The 23,831-nt window shown below is 44.8% G+C and overlaps 1 protein-coding gene across 1 annotated transcript in view; it reads right to left on the bottom strand.

Moving 5' to 3' along the window:
- CPD (carboxypeptidase D) overlaps positions 1–23,831 on the bottom strand; it is a gene marked incomplete in the record, with an annotated part of 1,229,184 nt that overhangs the window by 661,832 nt on the left and 543,521 nt on the right. The window contains 1 exon segment of the mRNA XM_044054477.1: positions 23,602–23,793. Within this exon segment, the coding sequence (XP_043910412.1) occupies positions 23,602–23,793 (192 nt within the window).

Below are 23,831 nucleotides of genomic sequence, written 5' to 3'. Positions count from 1 at the left end.
ACTTTTAGCAGAACTTTGGAGAGTAGAGGCAGAGGGGGGAAAAGCATAGACTTGTACATTTTTCCAGCTGAAGGACAGAGCATCCACTTTCCAGGCTTTTTTGTGAGGAGTTCTTGTGCAAAATTTGTCCAACTGGTAGTTCTAGGGGGAGGCAACTAGATCTATGTCTGGGCTCCCCCATTTGCGTGTCAACATGTTGAAAATCCATGGTTCCAGTCTCCATTCATGTGGGTCCATGAGATTTCTGCTTCGTTCGTCTGCCAGAGTATTCAGTTTTCCTGGCAGGAATTGAGCTTGTAGTTGAACTTGGTAGCTCAAGGCAGTGTTCCACAATGCCATGGCTAGTCTGCAGAGGGGGTAGGAATGTGTACACCCCTGCTTGTTTATGTACCACATCACCGTGGTGTTGTCTGTATTTACCAGTAGATGTCCTGGATGAATGTAGTCCTTGAAGGCTGTCAGAACATTCTGTACAGCTAACATTTCTTTTTGATTGATATGTAGGTGCATTTGATTTGGGCTCCATTTGCCCTGAACGCACTTCCCTGCCAGATGAGCCCCTCATGCATAGTCTGATGTATCTGTAGTTAGGGTATGGGCGGCAGGGGGTAGTGTGCATGGCAGTCCCTTGTTTTGGTGGCAGGCCTCTGCCCACCATAGGAACTCTAGGCGTAGGCAAGGTATGATAGGAATCACTGTTTCCAGGCTGTGACAATGTTGACTCCATAAACTTTTTAAGTACCACTGAAGTTTCCTCATATGCAGTCTTGCATATGGAATGAGAAGAAAACAGGAGGCCATGAATCCCAAGGCTTGCAGTATTTGTATTGCAGATAGCAGGGCTTTTGTGGCCACCTGTTTGAAGTAAGTTACCAAATGAATTTGCTTTTCTGGCTTGAGGAAAACCATCTGGGCAGTTGTATTAAAGCTTGCACCCAGGAATGTAATCTGTTGAGAGGGTACCAGTTCTGATTTATTTTCGTTTATGGTGCACTCCAGACAAGTTAGAACCCTTTTTACAAATGCCAGATGTTTTATAAGTATGGCCTGGTTTTCTGCCTGAATTAGACAATCGTCCAGGGATGGATATATTTGAATATTTCTTTGCCTGCAAAATGCAATTACTGGAGCCAGGCACTTTGTGAATACCCTCGGCGCAGTAGACAAGCCAAAGGGCAGCGTAGAGAACTGATTATGCAAGTAGCCTGCTTTGAAGCGTAGGTATCGTTTGCAAGATTCCCTGATTGGGATATGCAGGTAAGCTTCTTTCAAATCTAGAGTTGCCAACCAGGCATCCTTGCCTAGCATAGGAAGTAACTGGTGAAGAGTCAGCATCTTGAAATCTGGAATGTCCAGAAAGGTGTTTAGATAGACAGGTCCAGAATTGGACACCATGATTTGTTTTTTCCGGGTACCAGGAAAAGTCTGGAATAGAAACCTTGTCCCTTTTCCTCTTCTGGTACCGGTTGAATAGCCCCATGTTTAAGAGGGAAAGTACTTGCTTCTGAGCCTCTGCCCACTGATTTGGGGGTAGGTCTGGCCACCTGTTTGGAGTTGGCAACGTGTGGAAATGAAATCTGTATCCCTGGGACACTATAGTTAAAACCCATTTGTCCTGGGTTATGAGTTGCCATTTTTTGCATGAAGAGCAATCTTTCCCCCCAAAGGGATGTCTGAAAGGTAAGTGCTTGGTAATTTTAAAGGGAAGTCATTGAGACTGTTTACCATAGGGGGGTGTCTTATTCCCAGATTTGGAAGTGGAAGCACCCCACTGCTTCGTTCTGAGAGTCCCTTGGGACTGAAACCTGGTGCTTTTGGAGTGTCTGGGTTTGACTTGAATGGATCTGGAAGGAGCTGGAAAAGACCAGTTCTTAGTAGGCAAGTGCCTACTAAATCTTGGAGGTTGCAATTGCAAGAAATCTTTCACAGTTTGCATAGATTTAGCTTTATCTTCCATCTTTTTTAGAACTTCTTCAGCCTTATTGCCAAACAGGGGGGTCCTGATTTAAAGGAGCATTCAACAATTTTGCTTTAACATGATCAGGCAGAGATTGCTCCTTAAGCCAAGCATGCCTTCGAAGCACAGACCCAGTAACAGCAGCACTGCAAGAGGCCTCTAAATAATCAAAACCACATTGCAAAGTATGTTTTCCAACTTGTTCAGCTGAATGCAATAAATCCTGTAAATCTTCATTTTCCACACAGTCAGAAATCAACATCATTTTCTGTTTAAGCAGTTCCATGGTATGCTGTTGATATTTTAGCATATGAAATTGACAGTTTAAAGCCCTGATTGCCAAGGTTGCACAAGTATAAACCTTTTCATCCCATTTATCCAGCGCCCTGGAATCTCTATCAGAAGGGGCAGGATTTTTAGCAGTAGAAGCCTTAATGGCCTTGGACCCCTGAGAAATGGTTTCTTGGTCCGCAACAAGATTTTTGAAAAGGAATTTGTGGGAGTCAGGAACCCTATAGTATCTGTCAGGTTTACTAGTAACCGGAGGTAGGGAATCAGGGGCCATACTGGATTCCGAAAACACATCAACAATGTCTGGTACAGGAGGTATGGCCAAAGGCCTAAGCTGAGCAAGAATGAAATCCCTAAGCCTCTTTTTGGATTCAGAATATTCCTGACTTTCCCAGTGGAAAAGCTCCCTTAAGGTATGCAAAGTCTCCCCAAAAGAAAAGTCCTCAAGGGGGGAAGCAGAGGGAACAGAATCCTCATAAGTAGGTATGGACAAATCCAGGTTATTTGAAGAGTCAGAAGAAACAGAGTTCTGATCAGAAGATTCATAGTCAAGCTTAGCCCTAGGCCTCTTAGAAGGGGGGGAGGGTGACTACCCCTGATTAGAGTAATAAAATCTTCAGCCATTTTGATAATTTGTTTTTTAGGCATAGGGGCCTGAACATGTGGCCTGGGCGTCAGATTTTTAGACATAGATCGAGACTTGGGCCTTAGTATTGAAGGTGAAGTTGGTTTAATATGCAAGTCTGTAGGCCTGAATACACCCTCAGAAGCCGGTGCCTGCACAGCGGCTCCGGACCCATCCAAGATAGAGACATCAGCGGGTTCCATAGGTGAAGCATCTCGTGGCATACCGGACTCCGAATGGGTCTCAGTAGAGGTCTGTGAATCAGAAGTAGCGGGTATCAAGGGCTGCGAAAGCACCTCACTGAGTAGCGGCGAACTGGCGACTGGCTTAGGAGAAGCGTCGTCGGCAGTTTTGGACCTCAAAGGCCTGTCTCTGTCTTTTTCTTTGCGTTTTTTCGGAATTCCGGTAGTTGGATGGCTAACCAACGTCATTTCTGGATAATAAAACAGAGAACCAAAATATTTAGACACTGATTAAATAAAGCACAAAACCGACAGCAAGGTACGTCGTGGTCAGGGCCTAGGCAAGGAATATAGTACAAATGAAAATTTTTGAGGTATTTGCTTCTCACAAGTAATACAATTAACAACTTTTACTGACATTGGTAAGGAGCAAGAAAAAGTTTCCCCAAAGTACAGTTGTGTACACTTACCATAAATGTAGATGTTCGAGTGTATTCACTGTTGCAGTCATTACATTTGGGTAATCTGCTGGCAGGTTGCCCTCAGTTGGCCTGAATTCCAAAATCTTGGGTCCTGCGTCGGTTGCTGTATTCTCTTCCATGACTTCAGGTCGTCAGGGGTATAAAACATGCAGCCGACGTCATTTTCTTTAGTTTTCTTGCCCCTGATGTTAGGTGCCCCCAAAAAGGCAGCAATATTATATATATATATATATATATCTATATATATATATATATATATATATATATATATATATATATACATGCATCAATGTAAACTTTACCTTCATCTACAAGCAAATACACCACATAGGTTGTAGAAGATAGAGAAGGAAAAATAAACTGTAGAATGACAGGTGGATGGCGGGAGGGTAACCTGGACTGCAACAGTGAATACACTCTAACATCTACATTTATGGTAAGTTTACACAACTGTACTATGTTCTTCGTGTTTCACTGTTGCAATCATTACATTTGGGTAGAATTCCAAAGCTAAGGTTGGGAGGCTGGAGCTAAACAGCATTAGGTGTGGCTATAAGGCCCTGCAGCACTGCAGTGGCAAAGCCTGCCCTGGACTTAGATTAGAGAGGCAAATGGTAATGCTTTGTAAAGGTGTGAACAGAACTCCAAGTAGCAGCCTCTAGAATGTCTTTGGTTGGTACTCCTCTGAGAAAGGCTGCCGAAGTAGCTGCAGCTCTGGTGGAATGAGACCTAATGCCCTTGGGCACAGGTTTACCATGGTGTGAGTAGCAGAAACGGTTGCAGTGGCTTATCCACTTTTAAATTGCCTGCTTTGAGATAGCCTTTCCTTCTGATCCTGCAGCATACGACACTAGTAATTGCTCAGTTTTTCTTAGAGCTTTAGTCCTGCTCAAGTAGAATCTTAGCTGTCTGTGTACGTCCAAGGAATGCAGAATTCTCTCCCCTTTGTTCTGCGAATTTGGATAAAAAGTTGGCAGATGAATTGTTTGGTTAAGAGCCACACTGGAAACCACCTTAGGCATAAAAGTAAGGTTTGTCTGGGTAAAATATGATAAAAGGCTCTACAGCCATGAGGGCCTGTAGCTCTGAAACCCTTCTTGCTGAAGTAATTGCTAGAAGTAGGGCTGTCTCTTCCATGATAAGAACTTTATATCAGTGGTAGCGGCTGGTTCAAATGGAGGCAGGGTGAGCTTTTCCAACACATAATTGAGGTCCCATGCAGGTAATGGTGATCTCCTAGGAGGCCTTAGGTTTTTGACTCCTCTAATATACTGCTTTAGTAAGGGATGAGAAAAGATTGGTGGCTCTGTATTGTAATAAGCTGAAATGGCAGAGGCATGGATTTTGATTGATGAGAAAGATAGGCCTTTGTCAAGCAGCTCAGTTAAGTATTGTAATATCTGAGGAATATGTAGTTCTGCTGTATCAGTTCCTTGTGCTCGATTCCAAACACAAAATCTCTTCCATTTGTCAGCATAAGATTTTCTAGTACTAGGCTTTCTGGATTCCAAAATGACATCCATCACAGCTTTACTGAGAGGTGTCGTTGGTATGATTACATGATTAGCCATGCTGCCAGGTTCAGAGTCTGTAGTTGATTGTGCAGGATCTGATTGTTTTGCTGGGACAGTAGTTGTGGTCTCTGAGGCAAGGTCCAAGCTGGGTAATGAGGCAAGTTCCTTAGGATTGGGTACCAGTATTGGCAGTGCCAGTCCGGGGCAATTAATATCATCTTTGGCTTCTCTTGTCTGACTTTTAAGAGGACCTTGGGTAGAAGAGGCACATGAGGAAAGGCGGAAACTGTTTTTTCCAGCTGAAAGATAGGACGTGTCCACTTTCCATGCTTGTCTGTGATAAGTCCTTGTGCATAATCTTTTCAGTTAATAATTTTGAGGAGAGACAAATAGATCTATGTCTGAGCTCCCCCATTTCTCTGTTATGCTGAATACTTGTGGATTTAGTTTCCACTCATGAGGATCCATAAAGTTTCTGCTTAAATCATCTACCAGAGTGTTCTGTTTTCCTGGCAGGAATTGAGCTTGAAGATTTATCTGGTAGGTCAAAGCTGTGTCCCACAGTGCCATGGCTAATCTGCAAAGGGGGTACGAGTGTGTGCCCCTTGCTTGTTTATATATCACATGACTGTGGTGTTGTCCGTCTTTAGCAGTAGTTGTCCTGGATGAAGTAAGTCCTTGAATGCTGTTAGGGCATTTTGACAGCTAGCATCTATTTCTGGTTGATATGTAGATGCATTTGATTTGGTGCCCATATGCCCTGAATGCATCTTCCTGCCATGTGGGCCCCCCCAAGCATAATCTGATGCGTCCGTTAAGGTTTGGCTGGCAGGGGGTACAGTGAAGGGTCGTCCCATGTTTTGGTGACAGGCCTTTGCCCACCATAGAAACTCCTGTTGCAGGCAGGGGATGAGAGGAATCATTGTTTCCAGACTGCGTGAATGCTGACTCCATAAACCTTTTAGGTACCATTGAAGTTTCCTCATATGCAGTTTTGCATATGGAATTAGTAGGATGCAGGATGCCATGAAGCCCAGAGCCTGCAGAATTTGTCTTGCAGAAGACTGGGTTTTTGTTGCCATCAGTTTGAAGCAAGTAGTCAGCTGCCTTTGTTTGTCTGGCGTGAGGTAAGCCATCTGGGCAGTTGTATGCAAGCTTGCACCCAGGAATGTTATCTTTTGAGAGGGTACCAGTTGTGATTTCTTTTCGTTTATTGTGTACCCTAGGCATGCTAGAAGCCTTTTCACAAATGCCAAGTGTCGTAGAAGAGTGTCCTTGTTTCTCTGCTTGAATGAGACAGTCGTTCAAGTAAGGATATATTTGAATACTTTGTCTGCAAAATGCAATTACTGGTGCCAGGCACTTTGTAAAGACCCTGGGCACAGTAGATAAGCCAAAGGGCAGTGCAGAGAATTGGTAATGCATTAAGCCAGCCTTGAATCTGAGGTATCTTCTGCACAACTGTCTTACTGGGATATGCAGGTATGTCTCTTTAAAGTCTAAAGTCACCAACCAAGCATTCTTGCCCAGCATGGGCAGAAGCTGTTGCAAAGTGAGCATTTTGAATTTTGGAATTTCCAGGTATGTATTCAAAATAGATAAATCCAGTATTGGCCGCCAGGCCTTGTCCTTTCTGGGTACCAAGAACAGTAGAGTAAAAACCTTTTCCTTTTTCCTGTTCTGGTACTATCTAAATGGCCCCCATTATCCATGAGGGACGTAACCTGTTTCTGTGCCTCTGCCCATTGGTTTTTTGGCAGGTCTGGCCAACCATTTGTCATTGGCAGAGTGTGGAAATGGAAATCTGTAGCCCTGTGATATGATGTTCAGTATCCATTTGTCCTGGGTTATTAACTGCCAGTTTTGAGCAAAAACTGCTAATTTTCCCCCTATAGGTTGCTGCCAAAAGGTAAGTGCTTGGTGTAGGCAGTGGGAAGTCACTGGGATTGCTTTCTGTAGGTTTGCGCTTTATCTCCTCCAGATTTGGAGGTGGATGCGCCCATTGCTTTGACCTGTATGAGTCCTGAGCCTGGTACCTGGAACCCTTAGGGCGTCTGGGTTTGCCCCTTTGAGCTCTGTCTAACACAGGAAAGGACCAATTTTTTGTAGGCCAGTGTCTACTGAATCTAGGTGGCTGCACTTGTAAGAGGTCTTTAATAGTTTACATAAACTTAGCTTTGTCTTCCATTTTCTTTAAAACCTCTTCTGCCTTAATATCAAACAGAGAGTCATGCTGTAAAGGTGCATCTAGCAATTTAGTTTTAACATGATCAGGCAAATTCTGTTCCTTTAACCAGGCATGCCTCCTAATCACAGATCCAGTAACTGAGGCCCTGCAGGAGGCCTCTAAAGAATCAAAACCACATTGCAAAGTATGCTTTCCAACTTGTTCAGCTGCATGCAATAATTCCTGCAATTCTTTATTTTCTGCACATTCTGAAATCAACATCATTTTCTGTTTCAGCAATCCCATAACATGCTGTCGGTACTTAAGCATGTGAAATTGACAGTTTAAGGCCCTGATTGCCAAGGTTGCAGATGTATAAACCTTTTTCCCCATCTGTCCAGTGCCCTTGAATCTCTGTCAGAGGGTGTAGGGTTTTTGCTGTTGAGGCCTCTTAACTCCCTTAGGACCCTGTAAAATAGTTTCAGAATCAGCAGCAGGGTTTCTAAATAAAAATTTATGAGAGTCAGGGACCCTGTAATATCAGTCAGGCTTACTAGGAGTCGGGGGTCAGGCTTGACTCCGAAAACACATCATCCACAATGTCTAAAACAGGGGGAATGGCTAAAGGCTTGTGCTGAGGGAGAAGGAGGAAATCCCTGAGCCTCTTTTTTGACTCTGAGAAGTCTTGGCTCTCCCAGTGAAAATGCTCCCTCAAAGTATGCAAGGTTTATCCAAATGAATAATCCTCAGGTGTAGATGCAGATGGATTAGACTCAGCATCAGAATCCTCATAGGGAGGTAAAGATAATTCCTGATCAGAAGAAATAAAAACCTGATCTGAAGATTCATAGTCAGTGTCTTGCCTAGGCCTCTTTTCTGGAGGGGGATGGGTACCCCTGATCAAGGTAATAAGGTCTTCAGCCATTTTGATCATCTGTTTTTTAGGCATAGAGGCCTGTGCACGTAGCTCAGGCGACGTTTTTTTAGTTTTATAAGTTGCTTTTGTCTTTGATTTTGCAGCGGTCGTCGGTTTGATATACAAATGTTGAGGTTTGAATAACCCCTCAGAAGCCAGTGCCTGCTCAGCGGCTCCAGACCCATCAGAGGGAGATACATTCGGCGGTCCAATACCTTGAGAATCTTGCACCATGCCGGACTGCACATGGGTGTCGGTAGAGGCCTGCGACTCAAAGGTAGCGGGTATCAGGGGCTGCGAAAGCGCCTCACTGAATACTGGTGAACCGGCGACTGGCTTAAGAGAAGCTTCGTCATCGGTTTTGGTTCTCGACTGCCTTTCTCTGTCCTTTTCTTTGTGTTTTTTATGTACTTCGGTGGTCGGATTGCTATCCGACGACATTTCTGGGTAGTTAAATCTGTTTCCAAAATACTTTGAGGCAAAAATATACTGACACTTAATAGTGCGTTGGTTAAATCTAGCACAAAACCGACAGCCAGGCACGTTGCGATCAGGGCCTAGGCAAGGAATACAGTATAAATGGGAATCCTTATGAGGTATCTTGCTTCCCACAAGTAATACAATTATTAACTTTTTCTGACATCGGTAAAAAGCAAGAAAAAAAAGTTTCCCCAACGGGGTACTTAGCTTTAGTGAAGACTTCGGATCTGAAACTCAAACTCGAATATTTCAGTAGCCGGCAGTACGGCACTTGTGAAATGCTTCTGCTTCAGGCACCGCGCAGCAAGAAAGACTAAAGAAAATGGTGTAGGCTGCATGTTTTATACCTCTGACGACCTGATGTCATGGAAGAGAAGACAGCAGCCGACGCAGGACCCAAGACTTTGGAATTCAGGCCGACTGAGGGAAACCTGCCAACAGATTACCCAAATGTAATGACTGCAACAGTGAATACACTCCAACATCTACATTTATGGAAAGAACCCTGAGATTTCTTGAACCACATCTTCCCACTCTTTTGGTTACAGCAGAAAGTACGCTGAGGGGAAGAATAACGGACACCTACGGCAGAAAGGGTCTTACCATCCTGTTCACATCTGGCTAGTGTGCTTTTAACTTTGGGCCCAAACAACAAGGAGGCCTCAATGGGGGCATTAAGAAAAGAAAACTTTAAGGGTTCCGCGAAATTGCACAACTGCATCCAGGTGTGTCATCTCAAGACCGCAGCTGAACCCGCTGCTCTAGCTGCTCCTTCTGATGCGTGAGATATCAGTCGCATAGAGGAGTTAGATATAGATTCAATGGTGGCCAGCTGAGAGGCCACTTTGTCACGGACCTCATCAGGCAAGGCACCAGCCAAGGTTTCAGAGAGCTCAGAAACCAGATCCCTTTGAAGCCTGGTAAAATGTGCCATATAATTCAGGGACCTGATAGCAAAGGTCGCTGAAGCAAAGGTGCGCTTCCCTATCCTGTCCAGGGCCCGGGACTCTGTTAGGTGGATGGACAGTCTGGCTTTCTTCTTCTGCCAGGTTCTTTTTTGTTGTGGCCGCCACCACCAAAGCATCCACAGGAAGACCTTTGGACCAATGGGGATCCGAAGCAGGAGGGGACAAGATCTTATCTGGCCTCTGGGGAATAGCTTTGACGGTATCAGGAGCCTTCCAAGTACGCTGCACAATGAGCCAGACAAGTTCGTCGTCAGGTGGAGTAACCCAGGAGGTAGGGGGCTGGGCGCGAAAAGCCTGCAGGAACACAGATTCCTCAGAGGTCGGATTAGAAGACTGCAGGTCACCTCTCTGTTTTAGGGTTTCGAGGATATCACCAAAGGATACTTCAGAGGGTGATTGAGGGGATCCTTCCCCCTCATCAAAATCTGTGTCTTCGGTGAGGGACTCCTCTATGGAGTCCATGTGCTTCGTCTTACACAAACTTTTCTGGTGGACCTCCTCAGTGGGAGAAGCTGGAGAAGACAGCGGAAAAGGGGATTCCTGAGGGAATATGTCTTGCGGCCCTTGCACCTGGTGTCTGCTAGACGCGACTTGTGAAACCAGTGAACCAGAGGAGGGCGGAGGTATAGACAGTCCGGTATCGCCAGCAGCAGCGAAAGCCTTCTCCATCAGTTGGAAGGCTGGTCCACCCGAAGAGGAGTATATGTCTAGGACAGGGGGGTCACCCCTCCCCTAAGTGGCTCAGGCTGCCAACCCGGAGTCCCTGGATGGCTGTGGAGAAGCAAGCTATGCGTGTCACAGCTGACATCCTGGGTCGTAGCAAAACTTTCCTGCCACGAAGGCAAGTGCGGTTCCTTAGTGAGATCCATAAAGAGAACCGCAGAAGGGGAAGACTGTGCTATATCCATGGACTTCAAAGACAATGAAGGAGGAGAATAAGAAGGGGTCTTTGGAGATGGGTGATCACCTTCCAAGGAAGGATAGTTCCTGAGGGGTGGGATACCTCTGGCCAAGAGTACCTGGTCCGCAAGACGCAACACATCATGTTCAGAAAGACTTCTAGTGGACCTCACTGAGATTGAGGGAGAAACAAGCCTGTCCACAGAAGAGGCAGACTCTGTGCCCATCTCATCTGATCTGCCGAGAGACTGGCCTACGGCTGTCTTCACCAAAGTCGTCATCGGTGCCGAGGTCATTGTCTGCACCGACACAGGGATCGGTGCCAAAGTGGTTGTCGGTGCCGAAGCTGGAACCGACAAAACTGGAGTCAATAATAAAGGCGTCGGTTCCGAGGAAGATCTCGGAGCCGACGCGGTCAAGGTCTGTGCCAACTGAACGGTCGGTGCCGACACAGTAGTAATGGTCTGAACCAAGGAGCCCTTTGGTGCAGATATATTAAAGGCTGCAGGAGAAGACGGAGCCAAAATCATTAATGGAGCCGAAGGCCTCGGTGCTGAAGGTCTAGGCACTAAAAGCACTGGGGCTGACAGAGTGCTCCGGAGTTGAAACTTTAGACTTTTTAGGTTTTGGTTGGCAGGAGTCCCCACCGGGGACGAAGGCAAAGATTTAGCCTTAGTAGGAACATCCAAGGTTTTCTTATGGGCTCTAGGAGAGGTTGAGGCCTCCGACCCAGAAACAGCCTCTGAAAAGGGAGATTTTAGAAGTCCCTTCAGTATCAGCTTGTTTTTCCTTTCCAACAAGGTTCTATTAGAAAAGTTCTCACAAATAGTACAGGGTGGGTCAACAGACAAATGGGAAGTTCCCAAACAATAAACACACAAAAGAGTGTGCATCAGAAGTAGGCAGTTTGTGTCCACAATCAGAACACCGCTTAAACCCCGGACTACCTTTCTTATCTGCCATGACAGCAAATTAATTCATAGAAAATGTCCCAACAATGGTACAAGAGTACCCGAAGGTATGAGAGAAAAGGGTGAAAGGATTACCAATGATGGTAAAGAGAGAATACCTTGTGGTAAAAGTGGTAAAGAAAAAGCAGAAAAACCTGAAGAAATTAAGAATGCTAGATGCGATAGGGTAAGAGACAATAAAATATGAACTTTTCTGACAGAAAAGTAATTTGTAAAGCTATTAAACAACAATTGACTATACTTAGCTCAAGAGAAGTAGCTTGACACAACCGAATGACAACGCGGCAAACGAAATCTGAGGTAACAGGGAGAGGGGGGATTGTGGGTAAGAGTTTACCTCGAGAGTGTGAAGCTGCCGCGAGCTTGGAAAATGGCCGGCTCGGTTCTGAGCTTGGAACCGATACCCATGCATAAGGAATGAACGAGGATTAACAATATCAGATCATTACTTACATACATACATATATATTTAGCACAGGCAATAATGTCCTTCTAGCCTGCAAATATACCAAAACAGTTGTTCCCATAATAAATGTCCAGGCTGTTCTTAAAAATATCTACACGAGTGCTTGCTTTAATGCAATTTGGTAACTTATTCAATGCATCAGCTACTCTCTCAGAGAGCCAATCAGTATACTTCTCATTCCTGTAAAATCTTCTACATAGGTGGGTCTGATGATTCTCTACTACCCGATAACCTCAAACATTCCTAGAGGTAGTGGTCTCTAAATGCCCCATATACCCTAATAAGGTCTCTTAAAATGTCTGTATGAGCCACTGTGCACGTTCAGATATTTTACTCTTTCATAGTAACTTAAATTTTCACATTTGTGGATGCCCTTGGTATATTTCTGCTGCACTCATTCCAGTTTACTCATGCTTGTGTTTCTTATCAGGTTTCCATGTTGTTATTCCATGCACAAGTTTGGGTCTTATGTAACTTAAAAAAAAAAAAAAAAGACTTCTTCAATTCTGATTTCCTAGACTTTATAAATCTTTTTATACAAGCTACAGTTCTGTGACTATCATTAACCAATTGGTTGATACAATTAGAAAACAAAAAATGGATTTAACTATACATCCAGGTCCTTAAACGAATCTAGAGTTTAAATCACAGTGTGCTGTATTATTCATCTTTCAATTTATGTCTCCCAAACCTCATATGCTTATTTATGTATTTATTAGCATATTATTCTCCTGTGCCCAAATGGTCAACTTATTCACAATCGTTTGCAGGCATACCATATTTGTAAGGCATGTAACCAATTCACCCATTTTCAAATCATCTGCACTTCAGATGAAAAAGATAGACCTGAAAGACACAATCTTAAAAAAAAAAGGGGGGGGGGGCTAGGACAGAGCCCTGTGGTACATGTTGACTATAACTTTGAATTTCATCAGTCCAATTGCTGCAGGATACTTGTGTCCTATTTGTAAGCAGTGCAGCTATCCATCTTATCAACAGTACATCAATACCTAGTTGTTTTAATTTATTGATCAGTGTGTTTTGTGTTATGACCTATCAAATGCCGAAGTTAAATCTATATAAATTACATAATAGTTTCTCATACCTAGCTGTTACTATATTGTTAACAGCAACATGTTACACGTGGTAATAGACCAACTTTTAACAAATGTATGCTAATATATGGTTTAAAAGTCCCAACCTTTCCAGTTCTGACAATCTGTCCAATAAAACCTTCTCCATTTTCCCACAACATGAAAGTAAACTTGCGGGTCTTTATGGCTCGGTTTGTCATACTCTCCGTTCCAATAAAGACGGGTATAACAAGCGCAAGTCTCCAATCTTGAGGAATCTCTCCATATTTATATGATCTACTACATAACAGATATAATGGCACTGTAAAAGTTCATGCTGATGTGCTCTCAGGTCATTATTAATAATTCTTGTCTCCTCCCTGTGCTTTGTTTGGATCTAGTTTGGATAATTCTTTTTCAATGTAATCTAATTTGATTTCAGTAGCTGATGTTATCTGGATATCAGTAGGACAATTTATCAACCCCTTTGTGCATCAAACTGCTTTGCATATGATTTTGTAAATAAATCTATAATATGTTGTGCCTGAGTAAATTTTAGAATCTAAAAAAGAAGTTATGTACTCACCATAACGTTCCATCTGAGTAGGTAACTTCATTTGTCTGCAACCTGTGGGTATCGACTCCGATTCGGATCCGAGCCGGCAGCTTTCCTAGCAAAAGATCCGAGCTCCAAGCTCCTCCCCTTACCCATAATGCCCTGCTACCTCCCTCTAACCCTCAGATCGAGTCTGTCACAGTATCCTAGAACACTACCATAACACAAGGAAAAACTACCTGAACATCCTAACCTGATGTCATCTGGGAAGTGATATACCATGATCCTTCAAGGACAAACTACAGGTCAGGGGGATGGAGGGAGGGTTGGTTGCAGACAAATGAAGTTACCTACTCAGATGGAACGTTATGGTGAGTGCATAACTTCTTTATCTGAAGTAGTTAACTTCATTTGATCAGCAACCTGTGGGACAGAGTCCCCAGCTACTAACAACTTGGGAGGCCCTTATGGGAGGATATTCCGGAGCACTGCAGAGCCAAAGGACGCCCCTTCCTCTGGAAATCAGATAAAATTTATAATGTGTAATGAAAGTGTGAGAGGAAGCCCAAGTAGCAGCTGAACAAATGTCATCCAAAGGGACCCTCGACCAGAAGGCCGAAGTAGCCACAGAACGGGTAGAATGTGCCCGAACCCGCACGGGCTCAGGTCGACCAGAGCTTCTGTATGCGAGAAGAATGCATTGTGAAATCCACCTAGCTAAGGTTACCTTAGTCACTGGTTTACCCAGACAGGACTTAGCAAATGAAACAAAGAGCTGTTCTGATTTTCGAAAAACAGCCGTTCTGTGCAAGTAAAATCGTAACTGTTTATGTACATCCAAGCAATGGAGTCTATACTCTCCTTTGTTGTGATAATTAGGGAAGAAGACAGGCAGGTTGATAGATTGGTTGATGTTGGCTTCGGATGCCACTTTAGGCAGAAAAGAGGGGTTAGTCCTGAGGGAAAACTCTGTCTTTATGAAAAATGATGCATGGGGCCTTACTGCACAGAGCGTGAAACTCCGATATTCTTCTAGCTGAAGTAATAGCAATCAGGAAGGCAGTTTTCCAAGATACACACTTCAAGTTGACCGAAGCTTCGGGCTCAAAAGGGGGACCAGTCAGAGCCTGGAGAACTAGGGTTAAATCCCATGGAGGAACTGCTTCCTTAACAGGAGGTCACAAAAGAAAGGTACCTTTCAGAAAGGTCTTGCAGATCTTAGATGATGTTAGGTGGCCAAATTTGTTTCCAATGTGAAAGTGGGAAATTGCTGCCAGTTGAACTTTAACAGTTGAAGAACTAGACCCCTGATGGAAGATTTGGGATAAAAAAAATCGAGGACTGCTGGAATAGGAGCCATGAAAGGGTCCAAATTCCTATGCTCCGCCCAGACAGAAAAACGTTTCCATTTACTCTTGTAGACTTTTCTGGTAGAAGGCTTATGAGTGACCAGCACAATAGCTTTAACTGAAGATGAGATAACAGGAGTCCTAGCCATTAAGGGAACTGGATTAACCAAGCCGAGAGCTTGAGGTTGTCCAGATCGGGGGTCCTCAATCCCAGGGGGTGAGAAATCAGATCTGGAAGGGGATCTAAGATCCAGGGAGGATGCACTAGATGAGACCGTAGGCATGGGAACCATGTTTGATGAGGCCAGAATGGGGCTATGAGGATAACTCTGCTCCCCAACCTACGAGCTTTCTGCAAGAATTTTGTCATCAACGGAAGAGGAGGATAAGCATAAAGAAGACCGGATGTCCAAGCATGAACCAGAGCATCTCTGGGGTTTTCCCCTGGTGGGGGAATCGGACCGAAAAACTCGCTGCACTTTGCGTTCGAAGGCGACACAAACAGATTGCAGCAAGGTTGACCCCATCTGAGGAAGATCTGTTTCGCTACTAAGGGGTTCAGAGACCACTCGTAGGGCGAGAGGATAGTCTGACTCAGCTTGTCCGCAAGAATGTTTGACCGACCCGGTATGTGAGTTGCTATGAGAAAGCGGTTGGTGGATATCACCCATTCCCACACTCTCATGGCCTCTCGGCAAAGAGGATAAGATCTGGTTCCCCCTTGCTTGCTGATGTATCAGACCACTGACATGTTGTCTGTTTGAATTGCAATAGTCCCTAGAGGAAGAAGGGCATGGAGAGCCTGCAACGCTAGAAGCACCGCCCTCATCTCCAGGACACTGATATGCAAAAAGGTCTCTGTGCGAGTCCACGTGCCTTGGACGGTTCTGCCCATGCAATGCCCCCCCAGCCGAGGCGAGACACGTCCGTGGTCACTGTGACTTGGGGTGGGGACATGGAGAAGGGGCGCCCTTCCCGGAGGTGCTTGGAATGGAGTCACCAAAGTAGAGATTCCCTCCAAACCCTGCTGAGAGGAATAGGGGCAGACAAGGGATGAAGCAGAATGGACCACTGGACCTGTAAGGTCCATTGGAGAATCCTCATATTCAAACGCCCGAGCAGAGCCAAGTTGATGGCCGCTGCCATGGACCCCAGAGCCCTCAGGACTAACTCCGCTGGAGGGGCCGAGGACTGAAGAAGAGCCAAAACATGGTGGTTTAGACTGCTAAGTCTGTCCGACGTCAGAAAGACTTTGGAATGAATTGTGTCTATCCTGGCCCCTATGAAATCCAAAATTTAAGTAGGCTGAAGGGAGGATTTCTTGTGGCTGATCGTGATTCCTAGATAGCGGGCAGGATGTAGGAAATAGTCTCTTGCTGAACATAGTAGATGCCTGGTGGGGGCGGGTAGGAGCCAGTCGTCCAGGTAAGGAAAGACCTGTATTCCCTGAAGCCTCAGGTGGGCCGCTACAACTGCCATGACCTGCCATAACCTTGGTGAACACCCTGGGGGCTGTGGTGAGACTGAAGGGTAGGACCCTGAACTGATAGTGGCATGCTCCCAGCCGAAAGCGGAGAAACCTCCTGGATCGCCTGTCCATTAGAACATGGTAGTACGCATCCTTGAGGTCTATGGAGCACATCCAGTCATTCTCCTGTAACAGTGGGAGAATGGATTGAATGGTGACCACCCAGAACTTCTCTTTGGCAACTGACAGGTTCAGTGAGGACAAGTCGAGAATTGGCCGCAAGTCCCCAGTCTTTTTTGGCACCAAAAAGAACCTGGAGTAAAAGCCTGATCCGGACTGACCAGGGAGGATGTGCTGGATGGCTCTTTTTTCTAGTAGCTCTTTTATTTCGAAGGCTGCTACCTCCCTCTGATTGGGTGGTACATCGGGGAGGCGCCCCGACCGGGGAGGAGTATTTAGGAATGGAATTGAGTAACCTCTGGATATGATCTGGAGCACCCAGCGATCTGTCGTAACGGACTCCCAATGTGTTAGATGTTCCGAGAAGCACCCCCCGACTGCCTCCAGAGAGGAGCAGTCGGGCAACCCCTCAGGGTTGCTGCGCGGGTCGATCGGAAAAGGGTTCCCTCGACCCTAAATTCTTCGGCCCCCCCCCTCTGCCTCTGGGCCCGCGTCCACCCTGTCCTCCTCTGCCTGTGAAGGACGAGGGATCTGGAGCGAAATGGGATAGTTGGGATTTCCGGAATCACATCTTCTTCTGTCCTCTCTGGTTCCTGGAGAAGGACCTCTGAGGAGCTGACAAGTGGATCCCTACGGCAGACAACATCTTCCCGTCCTTCTCGCTCTGGAGTAGCGTATCGCGGATGGTTTTGCTGGAAAGCGTAGAACCGTCAAAGGGGGCATTTACGAAGGACACCTTGAAGGGTTCCGCAAAGTTGCAGAGATGGAGCCAGGCCTGTCGTCGTAAGACAATGCCTGTTCCACTGGCTCTAGCCGCTCCCTCCGTGGCATGGGAGAGAAGCCACATAGAGGTGTTTGTGATCGACTTAAGAGTGGTCATTCGTGCCGAGAAGGTCCGTTTGTCCTCGGCCGATATGGACTCTGGGGGTGACCCAGCGTACTCTTTGATTAGGTCCCACTTGAGTCGAATCACGTGTGCCATATAGTTCAGTGACCTTACAGAGAAGGCCGCTGAAGCGAACATCCGCTTTCAGAGGCGGTCCATCGTCCGAGACTCCCTGTCTGGAGGATGTACCGAGGAACACTCCTGTGCTAATTTCTTCTTGGTGGCAGTCGCCACCACCATGGCATCTACAGGGGCACCTTTGCTACAAACTGTCCTGTCTGTGGGGGGGGGGGGGGCTGAGAATCTTGTCCGGTCTCTTGGGTATTGGCTCCACAGTGTCTGGCTCCTTCCATGCCCTGGTAGTTATGAGGGCCACCAGGGGATCGGCGGGAGGGGACACCCAAGAGGTAGATGGGCCTGCGTCAAACGCCTCCAGAAAGACAGACTCGTCCAAGGAAGGCTTTTGTGCTGACCACCTCCCTCTAATACGAAGCATTTCCATAATGTCTCCAAAAGAGATGTCTTCGGGGGGTGACCTGGGGGAACCTTCCCCTTCCTCCAAGTCAGTGTCTTCTGTGAGGGACTCGGGTGAGTCCAAGCGCCTCCTCTTGCACTTTTGTTTGTGAGGGACCTCCTCGGGGGGGCTGTCCGAGAGGGTTCACCAACAATGTCCTGTTCCTCCATAGGAACCATCTGGGACATAGGCACAGGCTGTCCCTGGGGCCTGATTATGATGGAAGACAGGCCCGTCTGAGAGGGAATGGCGGGTGGATCTGTAGCAAGAGCCTGGGACCTCGAATCCCTCGAAAGGACCCTCTTCACGACTTCGAATGCCGAGGGTGAGCTGCTCTCTCTAGGATCCGAAAGCAATCCCCTTGGATCCGCCGCGTGGATCGGCGCCGGAGATGACCCGATCGGATCCGAAAGGGCAGTGCGATCCGACCTCAACGGAGCCAAAGGCACACTAACCCCTCCGGATCCGACGCTCATCTCACAGCCCCGAGAGCTCAGATCCGAAAATGGATCCGACAAACTCGAAGGTACAGTCGGCGCCAAAGCAGGAAACACTGTCTGCTTCAACACCACCCCGGCTCCGAAGCTACTCGGATCCGATAGAGGGTCGGAGAAGGAGCAATGGGGGCGAAAAATGGGGTCGAGCTCCCCCCGGAGAGGGGGGGGGGGGAGGCAAGAGCACTCCCAACTGCAGCTGGGCCTGAAGAAATCGACGCATCATCCGATCCATGTCTGCGTCAGATAAACTTCTAGTTGACCTGGATGAGGCTGCCGAGGCTGGCCGGGAATGCCGCCTGGACGACCTCGAAGGTGACCGGGTCTCCTCCTCCGGCTCCGGGGAGAAACGTGGAGAAGGAAGCCTGGAGGGGGAAGACCCGGAGACCTTAAGAGGGGAGGCAAGCTGCTTAGATGGCGGGGCCGAGGGAGCTGAATCGGCCCGCCTCTTGTGGCTACGATGCCTGTCCCTCTCATGCTCTTTATCCTTCCGATCCTTTTTACTCGAGTCCCTTTCCTCCTGAGCTGAAGAGGGAGTTTGAATCCCGGCCAGGGGAGCGTGAATGGTCGGTGGGGCAGCCGCAGCTGGCGCCACGGAGGGGGAGGAGGACGAAGCCGAATCCAGGGGCAAAAGGCCCGCGAGGACTAGCTTAGTCCGCCTATCCCTCAAAGCCCTGGGGTTGAAGGCTGCACAGATAGTGCAGCCTGAAGAGAGATGGTCCACACCCAGGCAAATAACGCTCCCAGTGTGGCCATCCGCTGGGGACAGCTTATGGCCACACTCGGAGCATTTAGAAAAAAATCGCTTTTGGGCCTTCGGACATACTGACAGGAATAGGCACACACCTTCACACACAGACAGAAGGGGGGAGGGGATTTAAAATCTACACTAAACTAAAGATAAAACTACCCAGATAGATTAAGGGAGAAAAAGGGTACCACACACACACACACACACACACACACACACACACACACACACACACACAGAATACAGTGATTTTAAAGGAAAAAAGTTAAATAATCTACTCAACTCACAAAACCAACACTAGAAGCTCGTTCTCAGATGCTTCAAGAAGCCACGGCAAACGAGATCGGAGGGTTAGAGGGAGGTAAGCAGGGCATTATGGGTAGGGGGGAGGAGCTTAGAGCTCGGATCTTTTGCTAGGAAAGCTGCCGGCTCGGATCCAAATCGGATCAGATACCCACAGGTTGCTGATTAAATGAAGTTAACTACTTCAGATCACAGGTTATCAAATTGTCTTTACTCCTACCACATCTTATGAATGTATAAAAGGGTTTCCTATTATTCTCAATACCTTTATATACATTTTCTTCATTTTTTTCTTGATCTTGTCTTGCACTATGTTCAATATGTCTGTCCAGCTTGTTTATTTCATTTTTCAAAGTTGTATTAAACCTTTTCCATTTCTCATACTTTTTTTTTATCTCTTACCTTAAATATCTTGTTGTTATGGAAATATATCCTCCTGAAGTTGTGTGTCTAGATCCTGTCATTAAACATTTTTTTTTATTTTGTTTACATTCAATTACTCCTTCAAAACTTTTCACATTCCTTCTGCAGTTTTTGTACTGAAAGCATCACTCCAATTAGTTTTACAGGGTGACTATTTTGTTTCCATACAATGAGTTATTAATCTTCTGTGCAATGGTTTAGATTTCAGTTTGGAAGAATTACCTAGCAATAAATTAACCTATATTATACCATGACCCCCCCAAAACGTGCACGCTGATTGGCCAGCGTGCCCATTGTAAATCGAGTTATACTAATGGAAAAAGGTCCGTCGCCGGACTTTTTCCATTAGTATAACTCGTTTTTTTAAAACACTGTCTCGCTATGTTAAATGGGTTTAACATAGCGAGACAGCTTTAAAATATGCAACGGAGATCTCCGTTGCTTATTTTAAAGCTGTTTCGCTATGTTAAACCCATTTAACATAGCGAGACAGTTTTAAAAAGCAAAGGAGAAAGCTAGATCTCCGTTGCTTTTTAGTCTCGCTATGTTAAATGAGTTTAACATAGCGAGACAGTTAAAATAAGCAACGGAGATGTCCATTGCTTATTTTAAAACTGTCTCGCTATGTTAAACTCATTTAACATAGCGAGACATAAAAAGCAACGGAGATCTTGCTTTCTCCTTTGCTCACAGCTCTGATGTACTGCGCGAGCGCGAGTACATCAGAACTGCCGGATGCCAGACATCTGCGGAAGGGCAGTAAACAGGCATTATACTATGCCATTATTTAAGAAAAGTAATAGTTTCTTTTCTTAAATAATGTCATGGTATAATAGCAATAACCCACTTCTGGGTGTGGGTAATTCTAAATTTACGGTTGGCTTTGTTTGGTCCCTCGGGCTTCGCCCTCGGGACCAAACCACGCCAACTGTGGGTAAATTTAGCATTACCCACACCCAGGCGTGGGTTATTGCTATATAATCCCATAATCATTGCAAATCAACTGTGGTAAAACTTAATATGAATAAACAATTTCTTTAGGAAAACAACCCATGTCTGGTATGTTCCATTCCCTGGTAGGCTTTTTAAGAATCTGAAGCAATTCTTGTTCCTGAACATACTTTGTAAATAACTTCCTTACTAATGTTGAATCATTATTCCAGTCTGCTTATGGTAAAATTTAAGTCCCAGTCACTATTCTTCTTTCATCCTGTATTTCACGCAAGAAATGTACAAATTCCTCTAGGTCAGAAGCACTTGACTTGGGTGTTCTATACATCCCAAAAATCTACTGCATTGGTGTTATCACTGAGCATATAATAATCACACATATCACAACAATCTTTAATCCCTATAACACCTCCACCTGATTTTTAGTTAGAATGTCTGCTACAGTAAAAACAATCATACCCGGACAGAACTGGTTTCCGGTCATGGTTCTTAAACCATGTTTCACAAACAATAACATTAACCTTGTGGGGACATTGAAAATTTTCCAATAAAAAATATTACTAATGCTCCTAGCATTAAAAACCGTCAGAGATGCACCAAATGTTATCTCTGAAATGTTAAACTTTTGACCAGGAAAAATCCTGGCTTGTGTTTGTCGAATACTGCAAAACATCTGCTGCAAAAATTCTTTTCATTGATCTTGACAAGTGCATGCTATCCTATTTAAACACCTGTGCCCAAAATTAGGCTCAGATTCTCTACACATTTCTATTTTTTTTTTAAATTGGACATTTTTTTCATATAGGTATTAACCCCAAAACTCTTTTCATTCATGGTGACCTGACTTAAATTCATCCTAACATTTGTACAAGATATGCTATCTAAATGGGCTTATTAGCTGGCCTGGTGGTGTAATGTACTATATTGTAGTTCCGAGGGTCTTGGACTCCTATAATCCTATAAGCGCAACCTGGTTAACTGGATGGGAAACAGAAAATACACCCTGGGATTCCACCTGTGTGTTCCTGCTGGGCAGGGGCTTTTGGTGCTGACTTGTCTAAACATGGGCTAAACTCTTGGCTAAACTTATAAGGGCCTCAGGTCCAATAGCCTAGTAACCTCCTATGATCCCTACTAATAGTCAGCCTCCCTTGTGGATGAGATCATTTGTACCAGCATGAATAAAAACAGATTCATACCTCCTAACATCAAGGCATTCTAAGGCCTTTCTCTCATCTTGTTCCTGGCAAGCATAACACTATATAGTGCTCATTATCTTTTCTGCAAATACAAGTATCAGTTCCTCAAATAAGTGAATTGCCAATTACAAGAATATCTTTTCTGACCAATCTGCTCTATAATTACAAAGGAATGATCGTCATCACCACTACTCTTAATAACCTCACAGTTTTCACTGCTTAATTACAAGCATACAATTCTCATCCAGCTGACTTTATACATTCACAGCTTGAGCCATGTTGACAACTTCTGTCTTTCTCTTCTTTTTTCTTACAGTAATGGTCAGTCCTTCTACGTTCAATTTTAATTTCTTCTTTCTCACCTGCCCCTTGCCTTTCTTTCTTTCCTTTGGGAAAATTATGTCTATTTCTTTAGAATGAGGTTTGTGTGGTAGGGAAAGTAATATCCCCTGTAATCTGTGTTACATAAAGCAGTGTCCTTTTTAGTATGCATTCTCTTTGCTTTATGGGCATCAGTTTCTTTTTCTTCCTTTCTCTCTATTTTATTCTATATACTTTGAATCCTCAGATTGCTGGCATGCACCGAGCAGCTAATAATGGTTCACACCACTGAACAAGTAACAGCTTTTTTCCGTATTTTGTTCATCATCTCTTACAAGCATATAGAACAGAAGGTGAATTAGTTCATATGGACAGAGAAATTATCAGGTCTTCCAATTCTGCAGCTTTTAACATTACTAAATTTCTTACCACCAGGCATCCTAAAAATGTTTCTGAAGTTTAAAAAATGATTAGATTCTGTGTAGTGTTTGGACATTTGCTGCTGAAACTGCACTAGTTACTTACGAGATCAGTAAGTAAAATGGGTAAACTAAACAAGGGGATCAGGCTATATAATTATCAGTGTTTCCCATCTCTCAAGTACTCAAAAGTGCAGACTTACTTGGACTATATACCTGGATATGCAACAGCATTTAACAGTTTTCAATTCTTCACTGCTTAGTTATTCTCTTAGCTTCACACAGAAAAAGCATCATGTATTCCATTAAAAGAACAGTGTGGTCCTTACAGCCGGCCTTGGAAACCTACATTCAAGACTTTTTCCACCTGCACAGTTTCTGTTTTGCTAACTCAAACAAGGTATTTAATCTATCAACTCTTCAAAAAGCACTTGCAGCCATCAACACAGTGGCATTTTAAATGGGCCATAGGTGGAAAACTGAGTAGTCAAAACGGTAGAGTGCACATATATACTTTATCTACAGAACAGCAACTTAGATAATTTACATAATCTGTATTTAAATGAAACACAAAAAACAGAATGAAATACAATAGCACACACAACACACTTTGTTTCTTAAACATGACATTGTGGGACAGTGAAAAGCAATACACGTGTCCTGCTCATTAATTCCTTATCTCCTAAAATGTTTCAGAGAATGCAGATTACAGTCCTCGGGGCTCAGGAAAGAGAAGTACATTTCAAGTTGAAAAGCAGAACAAACAGCCAACAGTCTGGTCATTGGACAACTTACCTTCAAATGCTACTTCATATCCATCAGGGTTCATGGAGGGTAAAATGTGGATGTGGGTTTTGGTCACAAGCTCTGTGACTTCAGGGTCTGTGCCAAAGTTCTTGCAGAGATACTCTATCAGATTTAGGAGAAGTTCTCTTCCTACCACTTCATTCCCATGCATATTTCCTATATATTTGAATTCAGGTTCACCTAAAAATGAAAGGATACTATTTTAATCCAGAGACAGT

The sequence above is a fragment of the Protopterus annectens genome, chromosome 13.part0 (assembly GCF_019279795.1).
Source record: "Protopterus annectens isolate FY-2018-M chromosome 13.part0, PAN1.0, whole genome shotgun sequence".
NCBI classification, from domain to species: domain Eukaryota; kingdom Metazoa; phylum Chordata; order Ceratodontiformes; family Protopteridae; genus Protopterus; species Protopterus annectens.
Note: the sequence above shows the minus strand (reverse complement) of the source record. Positions and strands in the feature narration are given on the sequence as shown.